We start from the raw sequence: 26989 nt of genomic DNA, 5'->3' as shown, positions 1-26989 counted from the left end.
TTATTTTCTATGATATTTCTCAGCCTAAAAGGTTAATGACTAATTCGTTGCGGATAGTTTTATTTAAAAGTTTGCTATTAGCCAATAAATTATTACATACACTAGAGTGAAATTCGAACCTTGACACTTATTTAAAATATTTATTATTTTTTGGTCTTTCTCTTCTTCAAGATGGGCCTGGCCCACTTAGTATTTTTTGTTGTTAAAACTTATTGGGGCCAAGTTGAAAAGGTAGGCCCATTTAGTCCAAATCAAGGAGCAGAATGAACCAGTAGAGAGTAGCTCCAGGGACAGGTTCAGTTGAATTGCACAGAAGAAGAAGATGAGCGAGCCGAGGCCAGTGCCGAGGAGAGAGAGTCCATGGGGAATCACCGGAGAGGGTCATCGTGAACCCAAAGCTCACCGATGTAACGACCGTGTTGAAGATGTCGTTCAGGTGAAACCCCCTTCATCAATTTCAACTCCATTTTTCCAATTGTCTTCTTTTCTTTCAAAGTCGCTTCATTTGTGTTCCAAAGTTTCATTTTTTGTGAGGAACATTTCGTAATTTGGTGTTTTGGACATGTTGATTGTATTCTTGTGATAAGGTTCCAATGAGGGCGTGTGATTTTTTTTTAGTCATGGTTGTTTAGTTTCATTTCGTGGAATTTTGCCCTGAGAAAATTGTAATTGATCCTTAAGTTTCATAGTTTTCATAGTGACAATGGAAGCATTCTTGCCACTAACATGAAACTTTCTAAATTATGTCTCAATTAGTAAAATCTGTGGAAATCTCATTAGAACACAAGATAGAGGAGAGAAATATGCAAATTTTATATATATATAAAACCTATTAGAATGGTCATGATGGAATGAGAAATGGGATTTAAGTTTTCAGGTCTTTGGTTATTTCACTTGTTATCTTTATTTAGTTGGTATAAACTTGCTGTTATTATTTCACAAATTGTGCAGGCTTGTTTTGAGGGGAACCCATTTAAGACAGTTCCAGGGCCTTTCAAGCTCTTCTGGAAATGCATGCGTTCTAAACCTGGGTGAGTATTATTATTATCATCTATCTATGCTGGAATATGAATAGCTTTACTACTGAATGTTGTGAATTAGTTCAACATTCAATTTCAACATATACATGTCTATGTGGTATATACTATTACTATATTACATTTGTTACGCCATAAGTTCTTGAAACCTAGAGAATTAGTCATTATTAGAATCATATCAACTATTTCTTGATTACTCATACAATGAAGCTGGCAATTTTATTGCGGGCAGGAGTTTTCCTAACTCTCAAATAGCCCGAAAAGTTTTCCAATTACATTTTTGCGAGTGTTCTGTCATGTTGCTTATGACAGTTTTGGATTTTGCAGCGAGGAACCAACAGAGCCATTTACCTATCTGGATTTGGAACCTCCAAAGAGAGAGGAGAAACCTGTAAAAGTTGAGTAATTCCACTCCTACAAATCCCTTTGGTTTTCAACTTCATTCCTCAACATGGATGGTTTTTATGCAGATCATATGTAACTAAACCTATGTTTGTTATTTTGCTATGCAAAATAGGTATCCTGTACATCTTGTTCTGCAGTATATGTTGGCATGTTGCTTGTCCAATAAAAAACATGGCCACTTGCATTGTTGAAATAACTTTTACAATAATTTCTTGATCACATGTTTATTGTTATAATCGCCACAAATTCCATGTTTGTTACATAGAATGTAAATTCCTAGTGTTTGCCACTCCTTGCTCTACCATTTGCTGTAAAATTAAAATGATAAAACATGCCTCTTTCCTAAGGAATGATAATGTTGTCTTTCAAACTTCTAAGTTTCCTTTTTATTCGATTAGAACATTGAGTTAATTTTGAAATGTTTGGAATAGAACGAAAAGAAGTGGATATTTTGGATAAATGTATGTATAATTCTGTTATATTATTGGCAGTTCAATTAAGCTGGCAATAATATTAATAGACTATATCTTGCACTTTCCCTTAGGCCAAATTTAAATTCTAAGAGAATTATATACTACTCTAGCTAACTCATATGATTGTATGATGAAAAATGTATTGCCAGTTATAAATATTAAATAAAAGGTAATACCAAATACAAAGCATATATGAAATAATTAAGGGAAGTACAGGGTCCTTTTTCTTTTAATTTTAAAAAATAAGCTTATGCTTTACCCAGAAAGGATAAACAAATAAGCTTTGCAGCTGAAAAACAAGACAATATCATGCATAGGTTGTAAGCATGTTCCCATAAAAAACATGTGGAATGGGCGACTGCCCATATTGTTTATTTAGATGTATAATTTTAGCGTAACTTTTATAATTATTGGCGGATAAGACCTATGCGGAATTCTTTAATAATGCATAATTATATATTTATTTTTGCAGATTTGTGTATCTAACAATTATTGTAATTATCTTCCTTTAAACAACAAAGAAAAAATATCTTTAAAAAATAAGGAGCAAACTGGCGGCATCTCTATAGGATAATTATTTAGGTTTAGTTAATCAGTGTCTTAAGAACTTATATTAATATTATTATTAATAAAAAAATGCAAATTTATTTTAATAAATATATAAATAAATACATTAAAAATTTAAATTTTATATGTTTTTTTTTTATATAAAAACGTGTTAACATGTATGAGAACATCTATTAGCTAAACTTAATTATAATACAGAACTCATTAACCAAGGAAAAATCTTAATAATGTGAATGTGGTTGGTGAGATACAAAGATTCCTTTAAAAAATTACTAGCTTTGATGGTAGCTGAGGCCTGAGGGTCTACATCTATAGGATAAGATCATTAAACTTAATTTGCTGTATTATATTACAAGAGAGAATAATTTGTTACCGATTAAGGGTTAATACTTTTGGATAAACCAAATTATATTCAAAGGGTTAAAAGTGGTGTTTCGTAGGGAAATATATTTTTTGTTTTTAAAATTTCTTAAAAATTTTAGAAATATTTTTAAATTTTATTTTATTTCAATTTTGTATAAGAAGTTTTGATTTGTATTAAATATATCCCTTAATTTAGGACTACTTCAATAACATTACAAAGATAATCTTTAATATGAGCAATTAGCTCTTAGTTATCAAGTATTATTGTTAAATTGACTTAAAATTTTTAAAAATTAGTTGTTAAAAATACATTTAATGTAAATAAAATTTTTTTAAAATAAAATTTACGAATATTTTTAAAATTTTTAACAAATTTCAATGATAAAAAATATTTTTTACTCTAATTTGTATCTTAAAACTAAGAGAAATTCTTTTTGTGACCATTTTTATAATTGTATAACAAAAGTAAGAGAAATAATACAAAGTAGAATAGAAAAGTTTTCAAGGTTGATTAAGAGGGCTAGGAGTTAGATTGATTCACCACTAAACTTGCACTTTTATCACTCTCGTGCTTAAGTATCTCTTTAATTTCTGCTTCTCTCTTATCCACAAATTCAATCAAGTCCTTGAAACTAGCAATTTTGATTTTAGGCCTTGTTGATTGAATTTCTTCATCATCTAATTGCTTAGCCTTTGGTCTGAATTTGGAGTACTGACAAAGCACTCTAACAAAGAATACAATCAAAGCATTGCCTTGAATTCAAGATCTCTTGTTAAGCAAGCACAGTGCACTCCTTCAGCTAAACCATGTGTTTGTTGGTATCTACTTTCTCTTGTTTATATACATATATGGTAATTCATACACAAAAACTGAACCTGATTATGCAATGAATGATATATTTTCTGTGAAGAATATGGTCCAAGGTGGCACACATATATAGCTTCAACCGCAACTAATTGAAGGGGAAAAAAATGGAGTACAAAGAAATAACAAATAAGTAACTACTCCTATAATTGGTTTCTAAAAGGTTGGGAAATACCTTCTGCTATTCCAAGAAACCCGCTGCAATCTGTATCATGCAAGATAAGTTCAAGTTTAGTGTGAGGGAGAATGCTTGTGTTGGCATTAACATCATCAATGGCATCAAGTATTGCAGGTCTAGCTGTTCTTCCAATGACAGAATTCACAGTAAAGAGTGCTCCAATTCTCGAAACATTTGGTTTAGGATCAACAGTAGAATCTGCAAAGGTAGTTCCTTTTCTACCCGAAACTTGCATTGGAATCCACCTGCAGGACCATAAAACCAAAAGCAACAGAACCATCATGTTGCCATGCCTTGTGATTGAAAGCAGCTCCATTTTCTAGAGAAGAATCTCTGAAAAATCACAAAGCAAGAATCATCATTGCATGTGTTAGATATATAACCAATTACGCACCTTTAACTATCAGTGACATTTTTATTATCTTCTGGTTTATAGTAGTAAACCCAGACAAACTTTGATTATAACAATTATTATTGCCAATAGAGAAGCAATAATACTCCTCAAAAATATCATATGAGGACTCACACATTTGTCGTCTCTTAAACGCCTCCATTTCTTGGTCGTATAAAAAATCTTAATCTTCTTTTAGTTAATGAGAGTGCTTTGCATATTCTCATGAATGGTAATAAAGAAGGGCCACCGTGGAAATAGTAACACTAATCTTCCTTGCTTTATATTATAGTGGATTATAATCGATGAAAATAAAAACAGAATTATTAATTAACGTAAGAATTGGATAGTCTTCAAGAAACTGTCATTACTCTGCAGAAGTACCAAAATAAGATTTCTGAAGTTTCTCACTTTTTTTTTTGAAATAATAATGCTGAAATGAAATTTGATATTGTTTTGTGCAAATTTTATATTCTAGGAGAAATTGTAGACTCTAACTAACTAATAGTGTTGTATGTTGATGAAAAATATATATAAAAATACTTACTTAACAAAGCCTTATCCCACTAAGTCGGGTCGGCTACATAGATCAAAGACGTCATTGCATCGTGTCATGCATTGAGATGCGACATTGTTTTACGTTAGTTGTCGCAAGCTTAACACAACCCTATATGGATCCAAATAATGTTTAAAGAATAAACTTTGCTTTTACCGGAAAACGGATAAACAAATCATGTTTGCAGTTGAAAAACAAGACAATATCATGCATAGTTCAGCATGTTACGATAGAAAACATGTGAAATAGCCATATTTTTTAGATTAATTTTTTTTCAGTTTTAAGAGTACAAGTTGAAATTATTTAACGGTTTAAGGAGTCTTGCAGAATTTAATAATAGTAGTGTGTGATATTATATAGAAAAGTTGAATGCAGTTGCTGCATCTTATTTTCAAGAGGAAACAGTTTGCTACATATTAAGGGTTTGCATAAACAAACAAAATTATTAACACTTAGAGCTATAATTTCCTCAGCAAAAAGGAAAAGCTAAACTTTTTATATATTTCAGTGTAGACAAATTTGTGTCACTAATAGTTGCTATGGTATAACAAAAATAGGATGGTTAAAAGGAGTTACCAACCAAAAATAAATGTACATGGTTAACTTAGGAGGGTGATGAACTAGATTGCTCATCTAGACTCTGGCTTCTTCTCCTTTTACTATTCCTAAGTCTCTCTTTGATTTCTTTTTCTTTCGTATCCACAAATTCCATCAAGTCCTTGAAACTAGTACTTTTGAGGTTCCTTCTAGGAGGCCTTGGTTGAATTTCCACATCAACTTGTTCAGGCTCAGGGCTAAATCTGGTGTATTGACAGAACACTCTAACAAAGAATACAACCAAAGAAAGGAAGCATGCAACGCCACATATGAGAAAGAGGCCCCAGAAGCTACTCAGAGACAGTTTATTTGAGTCTTCAACGTTGAGTTGCGCAGTGCAGTCTCGTTTCAAAAGCCATTTGTCATGGATCTTTTGCAGTTCCCCGTTCTCCGAAAGTTGAAGGATGGCAGTTGACAAATCAACAGCAAGCGGTGAATCCCTTTGGAATGCCTGTGATCCCATTTGAAAATAATGACATCAGAATAAGATAATCTTACAAGAAAACTTGGCATAAATTTAAGGAGTGTAAAAAACTATAGACATGCATATGAAGAATTGAGGATACTTACAAATCCCCAACCACTTTTAGTGAACTCCTGTCCAACTGTTCTGAACTTACAGTTGGTATTGGACATGAAGAGCTGAATATAAGGAAGCTCATCAACAATGGCCACAACCCCTCCATTCCTTGGTCCGCGTTCAAGGGCATCAACATATGCCTCCATATTTTTCAGTGTAACTATCCTAGATGGTGCTATGTTGAGTTCATCTGTCAGATACTTTTTCGCAAAAGATCCTTCTTGGATTCCAATTGGTTGAGTACCTGAGATCAAGCTGTCAATTCCTTCAATCTGTGATGAAAGTTGCTGCACTGTAAGGATGGATGTTAAGCTAGCTGTGTAGCTTGAATTGATGATTAAAACCACCCAAAGCCATATGAGTAGAACCAATCGACCGAGTGCACTCACAGTGTTCTCTCCTGTGCAAGGTGAAAAGCAGAGAAGATAGAAGTCAGAGTTCTCAAACCATGTATGATACAAAACATATAAGGAGTGTTACAACAGAAAATGGAAAAAAAAAATAGAAGTGAGAAATTTGAGGAACATACTGTGTGAGAAAAACATTGTTGAGAAACTAAACCTGCACAAGAGGAACTGCTCTCAGCACGAGAAGATTTGAGCCTAAATAAGATGCAAGATTTATCTGAAAAGGCTTTAAAATGATCAAAACATACTAACCAACACACTGTTATAATTTGTTTCCTTGGAGGACCGCGGAATTCTTCATTGTGCCGGTGCTCGAGAATCCACACGACGGCTCCCACGAAGAGAAAGAATGCACCGGTAACTAACCACATTTTAGTGGTGAATGGCTTTAGAAAGGACCAAGGGCTTGACTTGATTTCCTTAACAGGAACAACAACCACCAGCCCTGATTCCATGTAAGGCTGAGTAAAATCCACAATCCTTGTCCTGTTTGTGACAATTGTAATATCTCCAACAACTGCATCAAAGTTCTGAAAAAAAGGAAAGTATTATGTTAACATAACTACAACCTCAAGATAGCTACTTAGATTAAGAAATATGATTAATAAATTAAGCCAAAAATTAGACTAAGAAACTTACATTTTGTGCAACCTGATATGCAAGGTCATCATAGCTGGGATTTCTATCACCATGACCATATAATATATATTCTGTTGGGACAGGATAAGGCAACAACTTTATGGCTGCTTCAAAGACATCAATGCAATAGCCTTTTACCCCAGGAGGGTTCTTGTCCTTACCAACAAACTCCAAATAGCTTACTCGATTAGGCACTGCGATTCTCAATGGTTTCCCATTGTTTGGGAATACCCATCCCCTTGGTGTAACTGTTGTTTCTCCAGGCCATATAACACTATATAGGTGTTGGTTGCTTGCCGAAGCGTTAGGTGGTTTCAGATACAAAATTTCAGGAGCTGTTACTGAGAGACCAGAATAATTAGACCAATAACCAATCCTACGAGTTCCAAACCCGCCGATATTCATGATATCATAAGCTGGATGAATCAAATTCTTATCCATACCAAACTGAACTGGGCCACTCACACCAGTGAAGTTTGTTTCCAGAATTGTCTGAAGAAACTTATCACCGCCATCAAACACACGGAGTGCTGAAAAATGCAACATGCTTGAATTTGTGTCTTGCAACTTAGGATCCGAGGAGAAAGATATGTTTCCACCTTCATTGAGAAAAGTATCCAGAGCACGCGCCGCTAACCAAACAGAATCATATGCATAGAATGCATAAGAATTGAAGCCTGCAGTCTCATTGTTCTTTCTGCTCTTCAGATTTGAGATGAAACTCTTCTTAAGATCAGTGTCAGGCGTGTGATGCCGCAGAGCAACAACTCCTTGTAGTATATTAAGGGTGTCAGTGTTAACCTGCTCCATAGAATCCAGCACAGAAGGAAGCCAATCTGTTGCAATCCACACATAGCCACTAGTCATCATCCCAATCTTCTTGGCAAGTGCAAAAATTGACAAGCCAGAATCAGGATTAACATGCAGCACATAAACACGTGATTCCATCAGGTTCACCTGATTCAACAAGTCACTGATATTACTCATGGGGGCTCCAGGAGGGAATGCAGCCTTGTAAGATATCTTGGCACGTTTCTTAGCAAGCGCATCGCCCAACACTGAAATTCCATTTCTTCCATTGTCATCATCTACAAAGATAGCTATTACCTCCCTCCACCTATAGTGATCAACCAAGTCTGCAATTGCATACATCTGGAAATAGTCATCTGGTGTGGTGCGGATGAAATATGGATACTGGAGTGACACTAGAGCAGGATCTGTCGCGAATGAAAGAAGAGGCACATGGAGTTCATTAGCCACATGAGAGATGACATGAGCTATTCCAGATGATTGTGGACCAATTGCAGCAACCACTTCATTCTCCATCAACTGCAGAGCTACATGATCAACAAAATCAATCAAATTCCCTTTTCTCACACCCAAAATGCAAGAGAACATGTACTATCTAAACATATATAGTCCACAGAAACTCCTCTCTGGTTTCTGTCCTATGAGAACAATGAAATACTAAGATGTTATAAATTGATTCTTATCAACAAAGATGGCCACACAAATGGGGAAATGATTGATTATGCATACACTATTTTTGGAAGAATATACATTTAACATGCAATGAAACACATACTACTGCATAGAATAATGTGAATTAACAAGCATAGACATTTAGGCAAATTCACTGTAAGAGAGATTTTTTTTTCTTTTTCTTTTTTGATATGGTAATTCATAAAGTTACAAAACCCGAATAAGAAGCTATAGAACATGTTTTATTTGATTGCCAGGGTCCATAACAAGACAATTACAGTTTCAACAAAAGAAATGCAGCTTGAAGCTACTGAGAAGTTTCGGAAAATACCTTCCACGGTTCCAAGAAACCCGCTGCAATTTGTATCATGCAACATAATTTCAAGTTTAGTCGAACGAAGGATGCTTTTGTTAGCATTAACATCATCAATAGCAGCCAATACACCAGCTTTAGCTGATCTTCCAATGACAGAATTCAAAGTAAACAGCACCCCAATTTTCAAAACTCTTGGACTCAAAGAAGAAACGGTAGCGTTTCCAATGGTAGCTCCTGTCCTCCCCATCACTTCTATTGGAATCCAGGAGCAGAAAACCAAGAGGAACAACACCATCACCATGCTGCCATGCCTTGTAAGCAAGTGCACCTCCATTTTTGAGAGAACCTGTTATCAAACCAGCATCAAAACAAAGCACATGTCATGTGCCAACCAGTTTCAGGAGCAGCACAAAGAGGAACATCAACACATGACAAGAATAATCATAACCAGAATGAGGCAAACACAAGGATATATTTACCTACAACCAACAACTTCAGAGGAATTTAAGAACTTCCACATTTGCAGCAAGGAAAACAAGATTCATCACTCAAGAGAAGAAAAAACATTGTATCAGCAATTTGAAGTTAAAAAAATGAGATACACCCTTACCCAGATGAAAAAGATATGATATTCAGCATATCCAGACTTCAAGCCTTATTTAAATATATATGTTACTATCACAAGTAATAATAACCCAATCAAGCTCAGTTATTCAGACAATAAAACAAACACTTAAAAGGCAGAAAAACCATACATAAAATATTGGGGTGTGTTTGTAAAGTGGAGACCCACATGCCTAGTATATATAATTGTCAATTTGAGAAAAGAAACAATATAATATGCAACATAACAGAAAACCTTGAGAACAAGTTAAAGAAGATATAGGGTATCTGAGATTACCTCAATACCACACTCAACAGAAGATAAAGAGCTTTGTAGCTAGCTAGTTGCAACTTGCAAGAGTTATGAACTCATTACATCACTGAAAGAAGCTACAATGTTCCAAGATCAAAGCAAAGAATCATTCACAAAGCTTTCAAAGTTTCAGGCATCAACCAGTGCCTTAATTATCACTTCAGTTTTACCTCATATTATGCACATGAAAGAATCAAATGACTAGAGCAATTTAACAAAGTACAAAATGTTAAAAAAATATCATTCAGATTCAGACATTGTTGGTAGGTACTAGATACCCCAACCAAAAGTGTCTTTATCTGTAATATCTTGAATTTGTAACAGTCACAGTAGATTATCTTTTGGTTCCCAAAAAATATCCCATGCCCTTTCATTATTTGTCCAAAATATGGTATAGGATATAAACACTCCAAAATTTGTCCTTTTCTAAGTTGATAAAATTCTTGGTCACAAAGAACAAACATTTCTTGGTCAGATTCATGAACGTCACTTTATATGGTAATAATTTTCATGTATCACATGTTCAAAGTAGTTTTAATATGTATATATACACTGTGGCCATTATCCAAAGTTCACAAAAAGAGAATTTTAGAAAATGAAGCAAGATAATGATTTCAGTAAAATACCATATTATTACAATCATAAAATGTAAAACAATATATAAATTCTTATTTGATTATATATATGCGTGAATGTGAGTTTACTTATTATTCCTTGCAAGGTAACGTGGCATATATTTTATGAATCATGTATAACATATGGTTATCTAGAAAATTAATTTTTATTAGCCTCAAGCATATTTGTTAACATTTGTATTGCTGAATTGAAATAAGTCAAACAATAACACGTCATTATAAACCCAAATGTCATAGTTATAGCCTTATAGCCTATAATTGAAGTATGAAACGATAATTATAAGTTAAAATATTGGTTCAGTTCTGTCAACATTAAAGTAAAATAAAATTAAAAAAAAAAGTGTTTAAACTGCTTTATTCTTATCATCAGCTGATTCAATCTAATTGTTCGAGATTCATTAATTCAAATATTTATATTTCGTACTAATTTTTTTTTTTAAAGGAAAAAAAATTCCTGACAGCTAAAGTTAGGATTGCAAATAACGTATCACCGAATTTGAATGAATTTTACATGCACCTTCTTGTAACAACCATACAATATACAATTTTTGTTATTTTATTATATTTATTTCAAAGTAAGGAATTGATTCCAAACTAGTGATACCGGTTCGTCACACATCGATATTAATGATTTATGTATGGTCGTTTAAAGTTTAATAATTAACTTAAGATTTAGATTGAGACGCGTGTAATACGTAGGGTGATAAATTAATGATGATATAAAATATATTTTAATAAATATTATATTATTTAAAAATTAATTAAATTATATATAAATTAATATTAAATTTGATGTATTTTTATTTAATATTTTATAATACAAAAATTTTGTATATTAAAATTGTACAAAGTTATACTTTTATTTGTTGTTTTTATTTTTTTATTTATTTTAATCGAGAGATTTAGTTTTTTTTATGTGGTGTTTATTTTTTTTATTTTTAATTGTCGTTAGACTTTTTTTTTTTCATATATTCTTGTGAAGATATGCTTTTTTTTAATTGTTAACTTGTATATATTTTTTATTGGTTTTTTGTTTTATCTTTGTATGTATGGTTTTATTTAAAGATGTGCTTTGGATTCGTTTACTTTTCTTTTTTCTTAATCTCTTAATTGGTATGTATGTTATCTTAGATCAGATGATATTAGTGTTGGTGAAGTTGGTTCTTATAATCAATAAAAAATATAAACGAGCAATATAAATGATGTTTTGAATAAATAAAATTTTTTTAGTATTACCTATTAGATTTGTTGTAATAAGAGTTGAGTTTCAGTATTTTTTATTAGGACAAATATCTTAGTAACAGTGTATTGTTAAGAGTCTTTTTTTAAGTTAAAATAATTTACTTTGACTTCTAATATAAGTGTGAGGTTGTATAAATTCTTCAATTGAGATGATGCTTTAGTGTCATCGGTACTTGGAGTGTAATTAGATTTGAGGCAGTTGTGTTCAATAATTTTTTTATCAAATAGTACAAAAGTTATTGTAGCACTTTGATTTGTAACTTTTAATTTAATGTTGAATATGTAATCATTATTGAGTTAGTAATTTATAATTTAATAAAAAATTTTATGATAAATATAAGGGAAAAGCTCTACATCCATGTAAAAATTACATGAACGGTGTCCAAGTAATTTTCACTCCACACCCCACATCCCGTTTGTCTTCTTCTTCTTCTTCTCCTTCTCCTTCTCCTTATCCTTCTTCTTCTCCTTCTTCTCCTTCTCCTTCTTCTTCTTCTTCAACCTAATTAAATTCGTTGTTCTCTTCTTTCGCGTTTTTCTTCTCTGTATTATGGATCTGGATTGATTCAACGCAATTATCTTCGTCGTTCATCTTCTTCTTCGTTTTTTTCTTCGATCTGCACTTTTACTCTGCTGGTTCCTATAGTTTCGCAAAATTTTCAATTAGGTCCCTATACTTTTTTTTCTTTTAATTGAGTCCTTGCACCAAATTTTTTTTTAATTGGGTCTCTACACTTTTTTTCCTTTTATTTAGGTCCCTATACCAATTCTTTTTTTTAGTTGGGTCCCTATAAAATTAAGCCAATTACTACTAAGAGGGACTTAATTGAAAAAAAAAATTTGGTACAGGGACCAATTAAAAAGAAAAAAAGTATAGAGACCTAATTGAAAATTTCACGAAACTATAGGGACCAACAGAGTAATTAAACCTTGAAACAATGAATGAATCAACTTCAAATCAGTTGAATGAGTGCAATTTTGATGATTCTTCTCAAACGCATCAATTTGATGAGGTTTGGATTATTGAATTTTGAATAGAATTTAATGGAATGAAACTTTTAATTTTATTTGAAGTGAATTGAATGGATTGAGGTGATCTACATCTAAATTGAATTCAATTGAATTGATAATATGTAACTGTGAGTAATTGTGAGTGTTAGTAATTGTGAGTAACGCTGAGTAAATGTGAGTAACTTTTCGGTTCGGTAAATACTAAAGAGGTGATTCATCACTTTCATGTTTTCGGTTTGGTCCATAGAAAGGAGTCTAACAAAAATTAGACCAATATTTTCTATTTTCTTCCCTAAGCACTATAAAATTGTTTCACCGTAATTAAGATTTCGGTTCACCATGAGTACTGTGTTCGGTTCACCATGAGCACTGTGTTTGGTTCATTCTGCACTATTCAAAACTCTTCTTCCTCTCTGAGTAAATGTGAGTAACTTTTCGGTTCGGTAAGTACTAAAGAGGTGGTTCATCACTTTCATGTTTTCGGTTCGGTCCGCAGAAAGGAGTCTAACAAAAATTAGACCAATATGTTCTGTTTTCTTCCCTAAGCACTATATAATTGTTTCATCGTAATTAAGATTTCGGTTTACCATAACTAAAATTTTGGTTCACCATGAGTACTGTGTTCAATTCATTCTGCACTATTCAAAACTCTTCTTTCTCACCTTCTACTGCTTCTTCACCAGAGAGAGAATGAGGAAAAGACAAAAAAATACATCAGCAACAACAACAAAAGAATGACGATAGGGTTTCAAAGTTTAGGGTTTTAGGGTTTAGGGTTTATAGGTTCAGAGTTCAGTGTACAGGGGTTCAGTGTGTTTCAAACTTTTGGTTCGTCCCGTATATTAATTTCGGTTCACCGTGTTCATGGTTGAGGGTTTAGGGTTTAGGGTTCAGGGTTCATGATTTTAGGGGTTTAGGGTTTACGGTATGGTTCAGGGTTTAGTATTTAGGGTTCAGAGTTTAGTGTTCAGGGTTCGGGTTCAGGGTTTAGAGTTTAGCATTCAGGATTCAGAGTTCAGAGTTCAGGGTTCGGGTTCAGAGTTTAGGGTTTAGGGTTTAGGTTTTATGGTGTATGATTTAGGGTTTAGGTTTTAGGGTTTTAGGGATTTAGGGTTTATGGGTTCAGGGTTCAGTGTTCAGGGTTCTGGTTTTAGTGTTTAGGAGTTCATAATTTTTTGGTAAACAGGAGAGCGATTTGGATTACTCTTCTGAAACGAATCAAAATGACAAAGTTTGGATTATTCAATTTTGAATCGAATTGAATAGAATGCAATTGCTAATTTGAATTGAATTAAATTGACGGAGGTGTACTGAATTGAATTGAATTGATAATATGTAAATTGTAGGCAGAGTTATTTGAATTTGATTTTATATAATGGATTATGTTTTGTTCACTCAATACTATACAATTGTATTGTTTTCAGTTCACCATGAGTACTATGTTCGGTTCACCATGAGTACTGTGTTCGGTTCACCATGTGTATTGTGTTCGGTTCATTCTGCAGAAAGCTGTTTGAATTTGATTTTATATAATGGATTATGTTTCGTTCACTCAGTACTATACAATTGTATTATTTTTGGTTCACCATGAGTACTATGTTCGGTTCACCATGAGTACTATATTCGGTTCACCATGAAAACTGTGTTCGGTTCATTATGTACTATTCAAAACTCTTCTTTCTCACCTTCTACTGCTTCTTCACCAGAGAGAGAAAGAGGAAAAGACAAAAAAGTACCGCAGCAACAACAACAAAAGAATGACGATAAGAAGAAAACACGTGAAGAAGAATGAACGCGAAAAAGGAAGAGAAGGAGGAGAAAGAGGAACACGAAGAAGAAGGCGAAAAAGAAGAAGACGCTCCGTGCGTAAACGAGCGTGAAAAGAAGAAGAAGCGTGGGGGAGAAGAGGCGTTGGGCGATTTCATGTGTATTGGGCGCGTGTATTTCACATTCTATTTAATGGTATTGGATTTTTTTGGTGTTGGACCAACTTGGTTACATAGTTACATGGATGTGTAGCATCCCCGTAAGTATAATTTGATAGAATTTGATAGAATTTTTTATAATTTAAATATGTAATAATTTTTTATATTGTAGCACCAAATTTTATTTTTCGTATTTTTTGTAGATTTTTTTTTACATCTACTTATTTTTCTTCTCTTAGTGTATACAGATTTTCAATGACATTTATAATAGTAAGAATGATAGAATTTTTTATAATTTGAATCTATAATATTTTTTTATGTTGTAGCACGAAAATTTTATTTTTCGTATTTTTTGTAGATTTTTCTTTGACATTTACTTGTTTTTCTTCTCTTAGTGTATACAGATTTTTAATAACATCTATAATAGTAAGAATAAAAATTTTTAGAATATTTATTGACTTATATATATATATATATATATATATATATATATATTGCATAAGTTAGTTTTAATAACAATAATTTAAATAGCATAAAGTAAAAATACTTATTAATATTTTTTTAAATCTATTCTATCAGATAATGTCTCGAGTGATACAAATTTAAAATAGTATTGAAAAATGATTAAAATTAATTTTTTTATTTAAATAAAATATTAAAATAAGTATAATTATAAGAATCTTAAAAAAATATAAATAGTAAAAAAAATAAGAATTTTTTTCGTAAATTTGTTTTAAAATAATGATAAATATTTTTATTTTGTAATCATCTAATAAAATTATTTTTCAGTAGATAAGCTTCTTTTTATTTATTAGTGTAAATATTTTTTATAGACAAATCACGAATGTAAAATAAAATAATAGTGTTAAAAGTTAAAACTTAAAAATCTTATGTATAATATATAAGTAGATCACATATTATTATATTTTACGATAAATTTTATTATTTTACTAAAAATTAATTGATTAATTTTTAAAGTTTTGTTAAGTAATTAAAATTAATGATGTAGTATTATTAGAGAAAAAAATATAGTTTAAATTTAATATATAAAAAATTGGTATTAATTTTTATATAATAAAAATAGATAAATAGATAGATCATAGATGACAATGATCTTTACTCCCGCCAATAAATTGTTAATGATGGTATCTTTCATTATTTTCTTTTCTTTTCTTATGTCTTTTCTTTGCTTTTCCTTTTTCAGGATCTTGGAAGATAATTGCGTATTCCTTTCTCCCTGCTTTTTAATTAAAGTTGATTTATACATTTCTTAATAAATAAACTTTAAATCATTCTGATATGGACCCATGTTCTTCAATAAATAGGCATTTAAAAGGGGCTAACTAAATGTGAAAGAAAAAGAATAAGAAATTAACTATAATGTCAGTTAACTTGAACAACTTTAAAAAAATTAAGAATTTGAATTAAGATTAGTGTGATAAAATTAGGATAAACACAACATAATTCTTTTTTTTTTTCAAATTAACTATGTCTTTAGTTGTGCATGGTTATTTAAATAATTATTAAATTTTATTAAAAATATAAATAATCAAAAGAAAGAAATTATAGTATATTAGTATTATTCTTTATCTCCATTAATTCTCAATTTTTTAAATTTTTTAAATTTTTTAATTAATAATAGAGAGTATAATAGATAAAATTAATTCATAACTTTTTGAAATTAAAAAACGATATTTAATTTACAAAAAAATAAAGAGGGGAGTAACATTTTAAAAACAACAAGAAAATTTAGTTGACACAAAATATAAAGTGTGAACTTTTATATACCAATAATTACAAATTGAGTGTAAGCTTAAGCACCACAAAATTTATTCACCTGATATGGCTCAGACAAGTAGGTCCAACTTGAAGGAAAAGGGATAAAGACAACACATGAACCATATTTTTGTCATTTGACACAAAATGCGACACTGTAGATAGAGTTGTCTGATTGGTTCCCGCATTACATATTCACATTTTGATTTACTTCCTCCACTCTAATTTTTATGAGCACATGCCTGTAGGACTGTAGGATCTTAGTTTTTGATAGAGAGACAGAGACAGAAAGATTGAGATTGATAGAGACTAAGTACAAAAATTGAAATTAATTAATTAAAAATAAAAGTATTTTAGGTATAAAATGTTATTAAAGTTTTAGTCTCTATTTCTAAAAATTTCAGTCCCATGTGTCCTTACTTTTTGAAGGTACTGAAATACTGAAATTTTAAAGACAGAGACAGAAATTTTAGTACCAGTCTTTGAACTAACAAACACAATACTCCTTCTCAATCTCTCAGTCTTTGTCTCAGTACCTCAAAACAAACGCTACCTTTCTCTTCTCTCTTCTAGGGTAGACTTAAAATTTCTAAGTCAATAGCCTATGTAATATTAATAATTGCTTGATTATTTTTGGCACATAAATGAACCTAATCATATCATATAATATAAGGTAGATTTTAGTACGACTACGTGACGGTAATTTTGATAGTTATGATATTTTAAAAAATATTACTAAAAATTAATATAATATTTTTATTATTTAATAACATTTTTTAATTTAAAAAACAAAAAATATTATTAAAATATAAAAAATATTACTTTAATTTTAATATTTATATAACTAATATAGTCATTATAACATAATCATACTAGAACTGGCTATAAAAAATGGAGAAAATCTTATTCTAAGGAATTATGAAAGAAAAGTCTATGTTTTGATGAAACTACTACAAGATTGAAGATTATAACAATTGCATTTGATTCATGTGTTGACATTATTATTACTTGAAAAGAAAAATCACATGTTAGTAGAGTAACAGTTCTTAGTACTAGTATACATGGCCAACATTATATTATTTTATTTTATTCTTTGGTACAGATTATTGTTACTATACATAGATTAAAAGCTTCTCAGTGTATGAGTTTACTAAAACCTACAATTTTATGAATCACTTTTAGCAGCAGAACCATGAACCAATACTCTCTTATCTGACTTGAGGTTCAGGATTGTCACATTGAGTGAATATTTTCTTTATGGCCTCTTCTTTTTCATCAATGAAGTTGAAGAAGTTAAGGAGAACCTGGGAACAATGGCTGCTGGTCTTTGATGGTTCCGACGATGAGGCGACAGCAATGTCCTTTTCCCGTCGTTTGAAGCGAGCGTATTGGCGAATCGCTCGCAGAAGAAACACCAAAAGCGAGGCGAGAGTGACAACACCACATGACAGATACAGACCCCAAAAACTAATCAAGTGAAGTTGGTCAGGCTTGGAGTTGCTTGTTGTTTTTTCAGAGCAACCCATCTTACAGAGCCACTTGTCATGTATCTTCTGGAGCTCTCCGCTCTCGGCGAGTTTTAGAATAGCCGTGGACATGTCGAGGGCGAGAGGAGACTCTTTTTGGAAAGCCTGGTTCAATGTTAAAATATGTCAGGAAATGACACAAATAGTCATAACAGATTTTCAAAGAACCAAATGACTAAAATGCAGTTCTGTATAGTCCTACAAGTCTCTGCTTCAAACTAGAGTTTAAGAATTTGAACATTATGTATTGGACAAAAAGGTTTCGTGATAGAATGTTTGGTTTTATCATGCATATAATCATTTTGAACTTACAAATCCCCAACTGCTTTTGGTAAATGGCTGTCCAATGATACCAAACCCGGTTTCTTTTGACAGAAATAACTCCACGTAAGGAAGCTCATCGATGATAGCCGCCACCCCTCCATTAGACGGCCCCTTCTTCAGAGCTTTAGCATATTCCTCCGGAGAGCCTAGCTGAACAAGTCTTGATTTTGATATATAAAGACTATCCGTAAGATAGCTGTAAGCAAAAGATCCTACTTGGTATCCTATGGGCCAATTGCTCGCAATCAAGCTATCGATTCCTGTGATGGGCGATGAGAGCTGCTCCACTGTAAGAATTGAAGTCAAGCTTGCTGTATAGCTAGCAGTGATCACCATCAATAGGAAAAGCCAGACTATCATCACCATTTTGGATAGCGAGCTTATCGTCCGTTCCTCTGATTTCATGAAAATTTTAAAAGACCATCAGATCAAAGTGTAATTCATATATCTTAAATATCATTTTACCATTATAGCAAGAAAGCCTCAGAAAATATTCATAACTATTTATTTTTTCTGTGGTTTTTTATTTCAAAACTACACAGTCTATACAGGATCACATAATTGGATATACAAAACTGAAAGAGAAAGATTTTCTTACGGTTTGTCTTAAACAGTGTTGAGAGGCTGAACCTGAAAAACAAATAACAAGAAGGAGTTATTAGAATCTAAAACACAAGGTAAATAGTGGAATATATATATATATATTGCTGCATCAAATTTCATAAACAAAGTCTTAAAAGTTAATTGAATCACACTGAACTACCACTTGTAGGTGTAAACATAGCAAATCAATGGGGGAAAATTCAGAAACAATTTTAGTATAAGGGCTTACATAAACGCTGTCACCAGTTGTCTCTTAGGAGGACCACGGAAGTCATCATTGACTCGGTGCTCAAGAATCCATATAACCACTCCAATCATCACGAATGAAGCAGCCGTAGCACACCACATATCTGCTGTGAATGGTTGGAGAAACACCCAAGCATTTGATCTTGCATTGTCGACAGGAGCCACTATAACAAGGCCAGATGTTGCATAAGGCTGAGAAAAATCCACATATTGTGTACGGTTCGTCACAATTGCAATGTCGCCGACAACTGCATCATATACCTGAAACAAACTTCCAATCATAAACAAGGATATAGAAAACATCAAAACATTCTTTATAACCAGGAAAACCAAAATCACTGCCTATATAAAGGAAATATGCAAATTATCTTACACTGTCAGCAACATTTTTCACGAGTTCATCATAGCTCGGATTTGATTTACCATTCCCAACAGGCATGAAACGGTAAGGAACTTCATATGGAATAAATTCCAGGGTCTTGTTGAAGACATCAATGCAGTACCCCAGAATTTGATGATCCTTCACAGTCACAAATTCAACAAAACTTGCTCTACGTGGTACTCCAATTCTCAGTGGTCTTCCATTATCAGCAATCACCCAGCCGCGCGGTCTTTCTGTCCCTCCACCAGGCCAAGTAATATTGCCAAGCTTATGACCTTGAGTTAACCTTTTACATTTCTTAGTTTTAAGATTTTCAGCGGGGATGACCGAAAATCCTGAGCAATTAGACCAATAACCAACCGTAGTCATTGCATTCTGATTGATATTTATAACATCATAACCACCACTTATGATATTCCTGTTTGAATTAAACTGAACTCGACCACTCACACCAGTAAAATTTGACTGTAATAATATACTGCCCAGATCAGATCCACTAGCAAGGATTTTGAGCTTGTCAAGTTGAAGATCATTTCCTTGTGTGTGAGATGGCTTATTCTTATGATTAACTACAAAGGTAATATTATTATGCAATCTGATGAATCTGTCAATTGATCGCGCAACTGCCCATATTGTATCATAAGCATAATATCCATAGGCATTCAAACTACCATTTGGTATACCTTTATGTGCATTTCTCCATTGAGAAACGAAACCTCTCTTCTTTCGGGAATCTGGAATATGCTGACGAAAACCAACAACCCCTTGGAGAACACTGAGAGAGGTCTGATTCACTGGGGAGAAAGAATCTAAGGTAGCAAAGAGCCAATCAGTGACTAGCCAAACATAGTCTTTGGTCATCATTTCAAGTTTGTTGGCAATGTTGAAAAATCTCAGTTTTGGATCCAGGTTGATATGAACAACATACACACGAGGACCAAACAATTTGGATTGGTTCAGCAAAGTGGTGATTTCATTTGGATCAAACTGAATACTCAAAGGTAGCTTATGAGCAATTTTCAATCTCCTATTTTCAAGTTCATCCCTCAAAGCCGACATTCCATTTCTTCCATAATCATCATCCAAGTATACAGCAATGACCTCCTTCCATTCATTGAATTCAATTAGATCAGCTACCGCAATCATCTGCTCCAAGTCGCTTTGTATAGTACGAAAAAAGTAAGGGAACTGAAGGGAGGACAGGGTAGGATCAGTGGCACCATATGAGACAAGAGGCACATGGAGAGCATCAGCAATTTGAGATACCATATGAGCTATAGAAGACGACTGTGGACCAACCATTGCTACGATCCCTTCCTCGAGTGCCTGAAAAGCTGTATACAGAGGTTCAATTCAGGTAATGTAAATTTACAAGAACTTCCTGTTAAAGTTGATCCATATGCATCCAGTGAACAATGTCTATAAACTGAGGTCTGAGTAATTAAAATACCAGTGAAGCAAACTGAGAAATCAACAAGAACTACCTCATTAAGTAATAAGCTGCGGTTAAAAAGCAAATTATATTAATTAAGGTAGAAATGAATGTGATAATGTCACAAATACCTATAAGGCTATAACCAAGTATGCAAGAAGGTAGTAATATGCATCATGAAACATCATAGAACAGAACAATAAACCTTTGATATTGACTGAGAATTTTAGAAGCAGAAGTCAACAACATTAAGAACCTCACGGCATTCAAACTTAGAATTGTCTAAAAGAGACATCACTTAATAATGTGAAATATTTCCTAAGCAATTAATTGTTACATGACATATGCTAGAAAACCAAACTACTTGACGAATCATTTAAATTCAAAACAAAAATAGAAATACTATAAACAAGGTGCTCAAGGATCAAGCTTGCCACCTCCAATAGCTCCCAGAAAGACACTGCAGGCAGCATCCTTCATTATCAAGTTGAGGTGGGTGCCATTGAGGATTCTAGGGTCAGCATTGACATCATCAACGGCCATTTTCATGGCCACCTTTGCAGCTCTACCAATGACCGAATCGAAGGTGAAGACTGCACCAATGTTCACACTTGCAGGCCTACTGCAGAAAATACCACCACAAAAGATGGTCCAAATCACAAGGTGGGAAACAACAAACGACTTCATATTTTGTAGCACACAAAAAATTCAAGCCAACCCCACCAAACTTTTCACCATAAAGACTCAAACTTGTGGTCACCCAGAATCTGAAAACACCAGAAAACTAATAGGGATGGAAGAAAAATCACATTTTGATGGGTTCCCAGATGAATTTAGCTGGTAAAGGAACTAGAAATGAAGTAAGAGCAAAAGAAGAAACCCAGGTTCATGAATGAGCATGGTTCCAACCCAGAAATGGTGGTACAAGAAAGGAAAATGAAAAGGGGGTGCTAAATTGGACAGAATATGTTCACTTGAAGAAGGAAAACTTTAGAAAAGGAAAGAATATGTGACAAGTCAAAGCTTTGAATCAAATATTAATGGTTTTGTGATGGAAAAAATATGGACAATGTGAAAAGAATGAGACTCGTGGGCATGGTGAGGGTTGCTATCTGCAAAGAGATTATTTTGGTGGCTATGAAGACTGAAGAGGTAACAGCAACAGTTCAAATTAGCAGTCAACCAAGTCAACATAGTTAGTAATAGCTATTAGGATACGTATGAGTTTAAGTTTTACATAAAATAATAATAATTGTTTGGGTTTTTTGCTTGCACAAAGTTTTAAACATGAAAGATAGTAGAAATAAAAAATTTTCCCAATTATATTTATACGGGTCCTAAGATTTTAAATTTTTTATATATCAGATGTATTGGAATCTTCAGTTTTATATTTTATTTGAAAATGTTGTTTTGAAAAAAAAAAAAACATTTATCTTTAAGACTTTTCTTACCAAATAAAACCTCATATTATAATGATTTATAATTTATAATGTGATACTATGACAATTTAAGCGAGTTAAATTCCAAAATGGTCCTTGAGATTGGCGTCGTGCACTAAAATCGTCTTTGAGATTCCAATTGCACCAATTATGTCCCTGAGATTGAAAAAAAATGCACCATATTAGTTCCTGACCTATTTTCCATTAACGACGTGATGACATGGCATGATGACGTGGACTGTAAGTGATACGTGTCACCTCATGATTTGGCCACGTGTAATGGTATGATGATGTAGTGACCAGTGACACGTGGCATGCTGACGTGGATGGTTGTGCCACGTGTCACAATGTTATTTGGCCACGTGTCTATTTGTGCCACATGTCGCAACAGTATTCGTCCACGTGTCATTCATTATGTCTTCGTTGCATATGTACTAAATTAATCCCTCACTTTGCATTAAGTGACTCATTTTAGTCCCTAAAATTAAATGTCTTGCACCAAACTAATCCCTTCACCAATTTTTTCTCATTTTTTTAAAATTTAAAATTTAATATCTTGGATACACTAATTTCAATTCTATTTTTTCATATATCGTTTAAATACAAGTGCTTTCATAAAAATTTTTAAGATTTTAGTTTTAATTATATAATTTTTCTTAATAATTTAACATTGGTAAATTTTGTAATATATAAGTATGTTATTATAAAAAAATAATTATATGATTGATTAGACACATTTTTTTCATAAAAAATGTGTTTTTAACAATATATTAATAATTAAAATAAACATTTTTTTTTCTTATGAAATACACGTTTTCGTTATGTGTAAATGAGCTAGATTGAAGGCACTTCAAGTAACCTCACTACCATCTTTGACCTCTGCCGTCTAGACGAAAGAGATTGGAGATGGTAATGAGGGAAGTTTGAAATGTCTTCACATCAACTCCAATACGGCAGTTATTAGGGATATCCACAAGAAAAAAATATTTTATAAAAGTACTGAAAGAGGTCAGAGATGGAAGTGAAGGTGCTTGAAAAGCCTTCACGTCAACTCTAAGTCGGCGGTTAGGGTATTCGCAAGAGAAAAATATTTTATAAAAACACTTTTATTTGAAGAACATGTGAAAAAATAGAATTGAAATTAATGCATTAAAAAATATTGAGAATTTTGAATTTATAGAAAAAAATGAGAAAAACTGGTGAAGGGACTAGTTTAGTGCACGACATTCAATTTCAGGGACTAAAATGAGTCACTTAATGCAAAGTGAGGACTAATTTGGTGCATATACAACGATGACATAATGGATGACACATGGACGAATACTGTTGTGACACGTGGCACAACCATCCACGTCAGCATACCACGTGTCACTGGTCACCACATCATCGTACCATTACACGTGGCCAAATCATGAAGTGACACGTGTCACTTACAGTCCGCGTCATCATGTCATGTCATCACGTCGTTAATGGAAAATAGGTCAGAGACTAATATAGTGCATTTTTTTCAATCTCAAAGACGTAATTGGTGCAATTATAATCTCAGGGACGATTTTAGTGCACGACGTCAATCTCAAAAACCATTTTGGGGTTTAACTCCAATCTAAGCCTACAGCGAATATAATATACAATATAGTGTTAGGGTAAAAAATTTATATACAATACAAAATGATGTGAAATGTAAAAAAAAAAAAAAAAAAAAAAAAAAAAAAAAAAAAGAGCAGCAATATAACTATATAATAATATTTAGGAGATAATAAAAAAAATATTCAAATAGTCTAAAATAATTTTATTTAGTATTTATTAATTGTTATTAAAATAATTATATAATTTTAAATATAATAAATATATAATTACAAATATTATATATATAAAATTGTAGATATTATATTATATAAGATAAATTTTTATTATTATCTTCTTAGCATTAACCATAAATATATAAATGATTTGTAAAAATATGAGAATAACTAAAATTTAGAATTTTTTTATTTTAATAAATAAAATAAATATAATATTAACTAAAATAAATAATTTTTGAAGTATTAACTGATTTAAATTCCCTTGCCTTATCTCGTTTATAGTGTAAACGAGATGATAATGCATATATCTCGTTTACAGTGAAAACGAGATAAGGCACGTTAGTGTGACACGTGCATATTTCGTTTACACTGACCTGTCCGCGCCTATATATACAAGTCGTTTACAGCTTGGTTCCGGACTCCAATTTGACTTTGTCAACCTCTTTCTCCTCTCTTTTAACCCTTTCTGACCATACCTTCGACTGAATCGGTGATGGCGCGCGAGGCGGGGAATGACGGAGATATCAACAGGCTGAACGAGACGACGCATTACACCGGGGCGGCCGACTTCGAGGTTAGTTTTCATATGTTTTTTTAATTTTAGGATGTGGCCATTGTTAGGGTAGTCATGAAGAACTAGAACGTAGTTATATGAGTTAGCAGTTAGGTCTCTAAGAGGAATTTAGAACTCTATTTGGTTGTTCTAGGTTGGTATGACATATATTATTAGTTTAGAACTCTGTTATTCTTGTGCTAGGTTGTTAGTATTTATAACGCTTTAGTTAGGATTTGGTTGTTATGGACAATGTAATTTAGAGAGATGTGTAGGCTAGAAACATGAAAGTACGTTCTTCAGTAGAAGTAGCTATGCGTTAGAAATATTTGTTGAAATTTAATGTATTATGTACCATGTTATGCCGGTCTAATTACTTTAAAAAAAAAAAAGAGAAATAATACAGTAACCCAGAATTTTAGAATATTTTATTTGTAAGGTTAAATTCTTTTTTTTTCATTCTTCAGAGGCCTCGCCTCCTACTGCCCCGACGAGTGAGCCGTACTCTTCCTCCACCGGACGCCATTGTCTTGTATCTGGCTGAGGCCGGATTTGGCGACACGGTTCCCCTCAGGATGACAACTCCCTAATTTTGGCACTCGTGGAGCGATGGCGTCCAAAGACGCACACGTTTCATCTCCCGTGGGGTGAGGTCACTATCACCCTGCAGGACGTGGCGTACCACCTAGGCCTACGTGCACACGGTAGTCCCGTCGGGGGTGTCTCCGTGACTTTGGTAGGTGGTACCAGACGGAGACGTGGGCGTTGGTGGAGCAGCTGCTCGGCGCCAGGCTTCTCGTGGTAGCACAGCAGGCTATAGAGAGGAAGGAGTCCTTCACGCTGAAACTTGTGCGGCTGCAGGATCGTGTCCGCCAGATGCCCTCGCCAGACGATCCCGAAACCCTCTGACAGTACGCCAGGTGCTATATTATGTTACTAATCAGAGGGTATCTTATGACCAAGAAGTCCAACAATCTGGTGCACCTTCGTTAGCTACCGCTGCTCCAGGACTTTGAGGAGTGTAGGGCGTTTTCCGGGGGGCTCGGCTATGCTGGCCTGGACGTATCAGTCACTTTGTTCGGCGGCACAGCAGGGCGTCACGGATATCGCTAGCTGCACTCCACTTTTGATGTCTTGGATCTATCATAGATTTTCTTAGTGGTGTCCACCAGATAGAGGGGTATACCAGTATCCTCTAGCCGCCAGGTGAGAAATGTTTATTTATGTATTTGAATTAAATAATTGTCAATTCTTTAAGGATGTTACTTAACCAACTGTATATGTTCTCCTGGAATGTGTCAGGTTGGTTGGATTGCAGCAGCAGAGCAGGGACCAGCATGAGGCTAGGGTCTTGCATTGGAGGGTTTCGATCGACCGGCTACGGTTCGATGAGGTTAGTCGTAAAATACTTAGGTTTTTATTGTCGATAATTATATATCTATCATATGGTTTAGTTTGTTTGTTATCTGTGTGATTAGATAGATTTCGTAAAATAATTATGTTTCTGTTATGTCTGAAACTTTTTTTTATTCAGTTTGCATGGAGAGTCTATGATGACCCAGCTATGCAGGCTCTGTGCCCAACCTGGTTCCGCGAGGAGGAGGAGTGGGGGACATGGTTGTCAACCGTCCCCCTATTGTGCTTCAACATTGTCTGGTTTCACCACGTTGATCGGGTGAAATGGCAGTTCAATAGAGAGCAGCAGGTACCAGGCACTCCGATTAATCTTGATAGCTGAGATTGATGTTATATTTCAACTTAATTATCTGTGATTAGATGTCAGTTATTATGAAGTAAGGAAGTAGTTAACGCACTTACTGTGTTCACTGTCAGGCAAGGTTCTAAAAACTGGACCGGTCATCAAACCGTTCTAGTCACTTGTTCACTGGTTTACTGGTCTAACCGGTGGTTCAACCGAAAAAACTGTTTTAGAATAAAATAATAAATAAATTATAAATAAACATCCTAAAATATCTTCCAAATTTAAAACACTACACAAAAAAATCATCAACCAAATTCATATGATATTATCAAAATACAAACTCAAAAATTAAATAGTAAAAAAAATCTAAATATTAAATTTTGACTTTGAAGGTTAACAGAATCACTTAACACCTCATATTCTAATTTAGAAATGTCAGGAGACAAAGGATTATCAATTTCAAAAGAATGTTGAGCTAGTTCAACTAGAAAATGTTGATCATTCTGTGGTATTATACTAACTGAACATGAACATGAATCTTGCAAGATTACCTTTTCGGTTTAATCTTAGGCAGCATTGCGTTCATCTGTTGTAAGAGAGCTCTCTTAGCAACAGATTC

The 26989-nt window shown here is 33.2% G+C and overlaps 3 protein-coding genes across 6 annotated transcripts; 1 reads left to right on the top strand and 2 right to left on the bottom strand.

The window, feature by feature from the left end:
- The first annotated feature begins 238 nt into the window (after positions 1 to 238).
- LOC107614318 (uncharacterized) lies at positions 239 to 1678 on the top strand. Its single transcript, XM_016316528.2, has 3 exons — positions 239 to 436; positions 952 to 1031; positions 1365 to 1678. Exons 1-3 carry the CDS (start codon positions 323 to 325, stop codon positions 1441 to 1443), a joined length of 273 nt encoding a protein of 90 aa, XP_016172014.1. The 5' UTR covers positions 239 to 322; the 3' UTR covers positions 1444 to 1678.
- A 3621-nt stretch (positions 1679 to 5299) lies between these two features.
- Positions 5300 to 10147, bottom strand: LOC107613400 (glutamate receptor 3.4). 4 transcript variants are annotated; one of them, XM_088497113.1, is made up of 8 exons: positions 9758 to 10014; positions 9336 to 9403; positions 8872 to 9202; positions 7059 to 8395; positions 6672 to 6949; positions 6542 to 6573; positions 6003 to 6412; positions 5300 to 5883 (listed from the first exon to the last, which is right to left on the bottom strand). In XM_088497113.1, the coding sequence occupies exons 3-8, from the start codon at positions 9188 to 9190 to the stop codon at positions 5440 to 5442; spliced, it is 2820 nt and encodes a 939-aa protein (XP_088353239.1). In that variant the 5' UTR covers positions 9191 to 9202; positions 9336 to 9403; positions 9758 to 10014; the 3' UTR covers positions 5300 to 5439. The 4 variants fall into 4 exon arrangements, with proteins under 4 accessions (XP_088353239.1, XP_020964425.1, XP_016170857.1 ...); XM_021108766.2 differs by lacking the exon at positions 9758 to 10014 and adding an exon at positions 9467 to 9632 and having other exon boundaries at positions 9336 to 9367; XM_016315371.3 differs by lacking the exon at positions 9336 to 9403 and having other exon boundaries at positions 9758 to 10147.
- A 7263-nt stretch (positions 10148 to 17410) lies between these two features.
- GLR5 (glutamate receptor 5) lies at positions 17411 to 22068 on the bottom strand. Its single transcript, XM_016315265.3, has 6 exons — positions 21312 to 22068; positions 19434 to 20776; positions 19044 to 19321; positions 18810 to 18841; positions 18200 to 18606; positions 17411 to 17992 (listed from the first exon to the last, which is right to left on the bottom strand). Exons 1-6 carry the CDS (start codon positions 21559 to 21561, stop codon positions 17570 to 17572), a joined length of 2733 nt encoding a protein of 910 aa, XP_016170751.1. The 5' UTR covers positions 21562 to 22068; the 3' UTR covers positions 17411 to 17569.
- Between the last annotated feature and the right edge of the window lie 4921 nt (positions 22069 to 26989).

Source organism: Arachis ipaensis, chromosome B8 (assembly GCF_059453495.1).
Source record: "Arachis ipaensis isolate K30076 ecotype BB chromosome B8, ASM5945349v1, whole genome shotgun sequence".
Taxonomy (NCBI): domain Eukaryota; kingdom Viridiplantae; phylum Streptophyta; class Magnoliopsida; order Fabales; family Fabaceae; genus Arachis; species Arachis ipaensis.
Note: the sequence above shows the minus strand (reverse complement) of the source record. Positions and strands in the feature narration are given on the sequence as shown.

Excerpts from the sequence above, each read along its gene's own strand:
- LOC107614318 (XM_016316528.2), top strand. The coding sequence starts at position 323 with ATGAGCGAGCCGAGGCCAGTGCCGAGGAGAGAGAGTCCATGGGGAATC. Across the intron at positions 437-951 it reads GTGTTGAAGATGTCGTTCAG|GCTTGTTTTGAGGGGAACCC; the intron begins GTGAAACCCCCT and ends CAAATTGTGCAG. Across the intron at positions 1,032-1,364 it reads TGCATGCGTTCTAAACCTGG|CGAGGAACCAACAGAGCCAT; the intron begins GTGAGTATTATT and ends TGGATTTTGCAG.
- LOC107613400 (XM_016315371.3), bottom strand. The coding sequence starts at position 9,190 with ATGGAGGTGCACTTGCTTACAAGGCATGGCAGCATGGTGATGGTGTTG. Across the intron at positions 8,396-8,871 it reads GTTTCTTGGAACCGTGGAAG|CTCTGCAGTTGATGGAGAAT; the intron begins GTATTTTCCGAA and ends TTGATCATGTAG. Across the intron at positions 5,884-6,002 it reads CTAAAAGTGGTTGGGGATTT|GCATTCCAAAGGGATTCACC; the intron begins GTAAGTATCCTC and ends ATGGGATCACAG.
- GLR5 (XM_016315265.3), bottom strand. The coding sequence starts at position 21,561 with ATGAAGTCGTTTGTTGTTTCCCACCTTGTGATTTGGACCATCTTTTGT. Across the intron at positions 18,842-19,043 it reads CAACTGGTGACAGCGTTTAT|GTTCAGCCTCTCAACACTGT; the intron begins GTAAGCCCTTAT and ends TTTGTTTTTCAG. Across the intron at positions 17,993-18,199 it reads CCAAAAGCAGTTGGGGATTT|GCTTTCCAAAAAGAGTCTCC; the intron begins GTAAGTTCAAAA and ends ACATTGAACCAG.